We start from the raw sequence: 6352 nt of genomic DNA on the forward strand, positions 1-6352 counted from the left end.
TGACTGCCCAGTTCCCAGGGGAACTGGTCCAAATGGACCTCTGCTTCCAGTCTGAGTCCAGCTTCCAAGCAGAATGTCTGCCCCTGGCACTGGCTCCAGGAGGAGAACTCCATGATGATTTGTGGCTGGCTCAGAGCTTGGCTGGGGAGAGGCCACAGAGTGCAGCACTAGCCACTTCTTACTGCCCTGAAAATGTTTTCCAGATGCCCATGGCATTGTGATGCCTCAGCTCCAGCTCTCCCCATGCCTGTGCTGAGCTGGGCCACACCTTCCCAGGGAGAGCAGCCCCCGCCCTTCCATGCAGCCCAACACTCCTGGCAGAACGCTGCCTTCATTGCACTGTCACTGGCAATCCCAGAGTCACTGCTGCCAGGACACAGTCAGCCTGCTTGCATCCCTGTTCCCATGCCACATCTCATCCCCATCCTCCTGCCCAGACTCTGAAAGCCCTCCCTCCTTCCTGCTTTTTCAGTTCTTCAGCCAGCTGCTCCCACTGACAAATGAGCATTTCCCAGCATTGTCATCCAGCCCCAATCCCAGCACATTTTCTGGTTGATGTCAGGAAGGAATCTAACCCAAGTGTGGATCATTCCCAGCCCTGGAGTGCTTGTGTGTGCCCCAGCACTCATTTCCACTGCTCCCCTGAAGCTGCTGCACTTCATTCTATGCTGCCACAGACAGAGATCTCAGTTAACTGAAACAAATGACCTTATGGGATTAGGGACAGTAATCTTCCAATCTGGGTAATCTCCCTTAAGGGATTATTTGCCCATAGAAGTGTGGTGACCACTGGTCAGCTTTGCTCCCTCCCACCCTGTCCCCTCGTCTCTGGCAGCCCAGAGGGGCCATGGCACTGGGGTCACCACCTTTGGGGAGCTCCTTGTGAAACAAGTTTCATGAAGTGCAGGTGTCAGGGCTCCCAAGTTCTGGGGCTCCTCCTCTCCCCGACTCCTGTTTGCTGCTTCATGCAGGTTATTTGGGCTCCCTCCCTCCAAAGCACTGATCTAAAACAGATCATAAGTTACCCCACCATCATCAGCTAACCAGCAACTGAGTGACACAGCCAGGGTGGCAGAGATGGACAGCTAGGGACAGGGCTGAATTCAGAAACTTGAGATGCTGTTTCAGGGCTCTGTCCAATGTAGGCACATGGGACATGAGAACCTGTGTCCCCTGTTACCCACCAGCCCTGTGTGGGCTCCTGGGGCCCCTTTCCCATTGCAGAGTGCACACGGTGAGGATCTGCCAATCCTCATCCTCAGTGCTTGGTCTCCCCGCATCTTCCACACCCCATTTTTCCAGCTCTTCTTCCTCATGGCTAGGTGGGGCAGAATGAAAGGGATAAAAAGCATTTTGAGGGGCAATATATTTCCTTTCCTGCAGGCAGGGTCATTCAGGGCAGCAGATGGATATGGTGCCTTGCCAGAGCATTCCCGGGACCAGCCCCTGCCTGACACAGTCTGGGGGCACTGGGGCTGGCTGAGGGTGAGTCAAGCTGCTGGGACCACAATTGGCTCCAGTCCCTGGGGATGGCAGGTCCTGGATGTAGTTGAGCTACAGATGAGCCACCAGCTGCACGAAAGGAAACCTGAGCTCATAGCCTCGCGCTTTGAGTGCCCTTTATTGCGTTCTGGGATGACAGAGAGGCCACCTGATGCTCCAAGGGCCCAGCTGCCAACAGCGGTATCGTGCTGGGAAGCAGCGAGGAAGAGGAGACAGACGGTGGTGCTGGGGGCAAGGGGACGGTCTGTGAAAAGTTATAAATAATTCACACAACAAGGGGACCAGGCAAGGCAGAGCTCTAAGCCCACTGTCCCTCCGGGCTGTGGCGAGCAGGGTGGGTTGGGGGCCGGCTGCGGGGCCAGGACCCGCACTCTGGGGCTCAGCGCCACATGGCCGCACTGAACCCTCCATCCTTTGGCCGGGCGACGAGCCCCGCGGACACAGAGGCAGCCTGGAGCCAACCCCGGGACCTCTAGTCCACACCACGGACGAGATCCCACCCTGGCACCGGGGCGGCCTCCCAGCCCTCGGCCACTCACGGCTCCTCTCCGAGTGTCGGCAGACCCGGTCTGTCCCCGCCGCTCCGCCCCGCACCGTAACCGGGGTCCCCAAACCGGGCAGCGCTCCCGGCGGTGGCCGCGAGAGGGCGCGCTGAGCCCGGCCGTCCCCGCCGCGGAACCCGCGCGCTCGGCTGCGGTTGCGGCCCGGAGCCGAACGGCGGCGGACCCGGGATCCCCGGTGGAGGCCCGGTCCCGACCCCGCTCGGCCACACCATGGCCCGGGACCCGGCCTTCGTGCTGCGCTACCTGGCCGAGGTGGAGGAGCTGGCCGAGGACGTGCTGGCGACACGGCAGCAGGTACGACCCAGCTCCGGCGGGCCTTCCCCGCCCCGCTCTGTCCCGCCGCCGGCAGCCCCGAGCCCCGCCGCTCCGGCCTCTCTCGCTCCCGTTGCAGATCGTGGACCTGGACGTGAAGCGGAACCGCAACCGCGAGGCTCTGCGGGCGCTGCATAAGGACCTGGAGCCCGACGGTGAGGCCGAGCTGGCTGCGCCCACCGTGAGCTCGTGGCCGCGGGTCGGGGGGCGGCTCCGCTGAGAGCCCCATCCCTTTCTTCCTCTCCTTTTCCCCAGGGAAGGCCATGGTTTGCTTCGGGAGTATGTTCATCGAGCTGCCGAACGCGAAGACCCGGGAGATGCTGCGGCAGGGTGAGGTCACCCCGAGGGCTCCGTGTTGCTATAAGTGTTTTAATAAGCACCATAGTTAACGAGATGTTGGCTCAATTAACGGAGTTGTGTCCAGGGATGGGCTTTGAGGTGCCCCAAACCTCTCGAGAGGCTGATTCTGGCCCGTGCTGTGCCCTGGGAAGCACATGTGGGAGCTGCTCGGCCCTGGGGGTGGTGGAGGCAGGGTGGGACCCCCCTGTTCCTGTGCTGTGTCCCATGGGATATTGAGCCTTCATCCCAGAGCCCACCGCAGTCCTCCTCACTCCTGCCTTTTATCCCAGACCAAGAAGAGCTGGATGAAGAGATAAACAACCTCCGGAAAGAGCTGCGGGTGAAGGTCAACCGGCTCTATGAAGCTCAAGGTAAATGCTCCCACTCTGGAACCTGCTCAGTGCCTGGCAACACTCGTGTCAGGAGGGTCCAGAAATTCCTTAGTTCCGTGTGTTCCTGCTGCCTCTTTATCACTGGTTTTGCAGTTCCCTTCCTGCCCGAGCAGCATTTTCTGTTTCTGTGTAGAGCTGTCACCCACCAGCACCCTAAATCCCCTCTGCGACTGTGCTAGGGTGACCCCACTTCATCTTCCAGGGCTGTCCCCGCCCTCCCCGCAGCCCCTCTCGAGTTTACCATTAACTGCTTCACATCTTTTGTGACAAAACGCTCGTGTTTTCAATGTGTTTTCTCAGGTAAACCTGAGCTGAAGGGGTTTAACCTGAATCCCATGTCTGCCGAGGAAATGAAGCTCATCAACCGCATCCTGGAGGGCTGAGGTGGCTGTGTCATTGTTACAGCCTGTTTGGCTGTCAGTGTGGGCTCATGTTTCAATAGCCACAAGCCCTGGGATTTGGAGGACATTGGTATGTTCAGACCCCACCCAGGTGAGGGCCCTGGGAATTGTTTGGCTCCTCAGCTACAATTTTGCAGTTTCTTTGGGTCACAAACCCTTTCCTGCTCTTTGCTGGACCATGGGTGGCAGAGCCGTGCTGGATAGAGCATTAGCCAAAGGCCCATGGCTGGGGTGGAAGTGTGATCATTAAAATCAGAGCAGTGGGACATTCCTGACTCCATGTGTATGTTCCTTGTTGGGGGTTTATGTGAACACTCGTGGGGTTCGGCTTCAGAGCTGCTCCTTTGTCGTGTTGGGAACAGGAGTAGGAGGGATTGGGAATCCTCCACATGCCTGAAGCACAGAAGAGGAGTTGTGCACGCCCCTGGCATTCAAACAAAGCAAAGCTATACATCTGAGGCATGTCAGGAATCTCTGAGGATGTGTAGGGAGGAGCAGGAGGAGGCAGCATCCTTTTAGTCTTGCAGGGAAAACATATTCCAGTGTTGGAAGGCAAGAAAGAACAGAAATTAGGCTTTCAGGACTGAATGAAGGGATAAAACTTGGGTATGTTTTAAAAAAGCAGCCTGAGGAGGGCTGAGCAGGAGCAGTGACTGAGTTTGTCTTGTAGTAAAAGGACAATTGATGTAACCAGTAGTAGTTTCTGCAGAGATTTTAAAATTTGCAGTTTTCTGCACTCCCCCCTCTGAATGTGCTCCCCTAAGTGCTTAGCTCTGTCAAGAGCATAAGATTTTTAAAAACAGTGATAATTACTACAATACTACAGTGAGTTTGATTTTTTTTTCTCTGTGTATAGGGAAGTGTCTGGGTCCAGACAAGCCCTTAATTTTTTTAACTACTGTAGAGATATTTCTGGATGGAGTTTCAGAACTGTAAACATGGCTGTTGTCATTTCTTCAGCCCTGTGGTTGCTCACCTGTTCTGCCAAATCTTGCATGAGCAACAGAGCTGGGCCTGGTTCCTCGACCTGGCCCCTTGCTCTCTTTCCTTTTTCCCAGCCATGACAACGTCAAACACAGCACCACCATTTCCTTGGCTCCCTGACCACATTCCAACTTAGCAAGGCCTTCTCCTGCCCTGGCCAGTTCTAAACACGCTTCAGATGATACAGAATTCCAAAAAATACCCTGTATCTGACCCCTTAAAACCAAGGTGTGATTTCTTTAAAACAAAAAAACCCAAGTACCGCTGCTTGGTCTAACTTTTAAAATCCTGCTGCTGACACTACATAACCTAAATGTGTCTCTGTCCACTTCAGGCTTAAATTTCAGATACACAGACTAAAAATAACGGACTTACTGCCTGAACTGTCTTGCCTGCAGCTTTTTCAGAAGCTTGCCTGTCTCCTGGGAGCAAGAGGCAGATCACAGTGCCACATCCTGGTGTTGGAGCTGCTCTTACATAACCCATGTGGTGCAGCCAGTCTGTGTCTCCGTAGTGTAATGGCATGGTTATTTTTACAGTCTCATGGCAACAGGTTTTCTGCTCTGACATGTTTCCATAGTAGTAGCAGGAGGATGATCAGGTGCTTGCCTGCCCTAAAAGCTTTGTTTTGCTGTACAGAATGTGTTTAGTACCCTTTGTTTTCTTACATGGAACAGAACTAAGCACTGCAGTGCAGAGGGCCAGCTGAGTAGCCAAGCATCCCTGTGTCAGCTAAAATACCTCATTTCCAGCCCACTGCAGCTTCCAAACTGGGAACCTCTCAGAAGCAAGGGAGCCAGTGCCTTGTGCTGAGCCAGTAGTGTCCAAGGAGAAGTGGGAGCTGCTGCTGCCCAACACGAGGGGAGAGCAAACTTCATCCATGAGGGTGTCTCCCACCCCAAGCACCACGCATTCTGCTGTGCAGCAAGATTCCTGAAAAGCTGCTTCATTTGTCTCTTCCTAGGACACAACAGCCACAATGAAAACATTAACAAGTTACACAGCACCTTCCTGCCTGTAAAGGCGAGATGATGTTTCACTTTCAGGTGAGGCTCTACTCATGTTGTTAGTTAGAATCCACAGCCACAGATGACAGTAGACATCCTGGGGTGTGCACAGCAAAAGATACAATGTGTGTCAGCTTCTCCAGGTATGGAGAATCCAAGTACTGCTTCCCATCAGTAAAATACAGAGCTAGCTTCAGGAACGTTCCCAATAAACAGTCAACACAGCGACTGCAAAGAGTAATTTTTTGAAAACATTTCGTCCTTTCGGACTCCTAATTCCATGAGAGTTCACACACCCATTCTTGTTCCCCATAGAAGATGTCTGTTCCCCTCCTGTGCCAACAGCTTCAGGACCTAGCAGGACACCTGCCAGCACTGGATGAATTCTCCACCTAAATGTGTTTGCCATGATGTTCTTATTCACCAGAACACCCAGATCTCCCCCTCTGCTGACAGACCTGTCATTCCAGACCAGGTCAAAGCCTGTAACATGCTGCTCCTTCCCTGTCAGCCTATGGCATCAAACTCATGGACTGAAGTACCTGAGCAATGACAATTCCCCAGCTACATGCAGGAATCAACTCCCAGACAACCAGGGACACAGCTGAACAGCTGAAAACAGGGGACATCTCTCTACTATTAATATCTGGGGTTAGCACAGTTGTGTAGTCAATGACAAAATGCTGCAAGACCAGCTGCTGAAAACAGAGCACTCCAGCAGCAGCACGAGTGGGAGGCACAGTGCACAAGGACCTCTGACAGAGAGCTCTTGTGCAAGTCCTGGCTCCAGCATGGGCCCCAGTCTCTTGGCACCCCCATGCTGCCTTGTTTTCCCACTCTGAAGGGGCAAC

The 6352-nt window shown here is 54.3% G+C and overlaps 1 protein-coding gene across 1 annotated transcript; it reads left to right on the forward strand.

The window, feature by feature from the left end:
* Window positions 1–2227: 2227 nt before the first annotated feature.
* PDRG1 (p53 and DNA damage regulated 1) lies at window positions 2228–3778 on the forward strand. Its single transcript, XM_062505087.1, has 5 exons — window positions 2228–2360; window positions 2458–2533; window positions 2634–2708; window positions 3008–3088; window positions 3410–3778. Exons 1-5 carry the CDS (start codon window positions 2277–2279, stop codon window positions 3490–3492), a joined length of 399 nt encoding a protein of 132 aa, XP_062361071.1. The 5' UTR covers window positions 2228–2276; the 3' UTR covers window positions 3493–3778.
* The last annotated feature ends 2574 nt before the right edge of the window (window positions 3779–6352 follow it).

Source organism: Cinclus cinclus, chromosome 18 (assembly GCF_963662255.1).
Source record: "Cinclus cinclus chromosome 18, bCinCin1.1, whole genome shotgun sequence".
Taxonomy (NCBI): Eukaryota; Metazoa; Chordata; class Aves; order Passeriformes; family Cinclidae; genus Cinclus; species Cinclus cinclus.

Excerpts from the sequence above, each read along its gene's own strand:
- PDRG1 (XM_062505087.1), top strand. The coding sequence starts at position 2,277 with ATGGCCCGGGACCCGGCCTTCGTGCTGCGCTACCTGGCCGAGGTGGAG. Across the intron at positions 2,361-2,457 it reads TGCTGGCGACACGGCAGCAG|ATCGTGGACCTGGACGTGAA; the intron begins GTACGACCCAGC and ends CTCCCGTTGCAG. Across the intron at positions 2,709-3,007 it reads CCGGGAGATGCTGCGGCAGG|ACCAAGAAGAGCTGGATGAA; the intron begins GTGAGGTCACCC and ends CTTTTATCCCAG.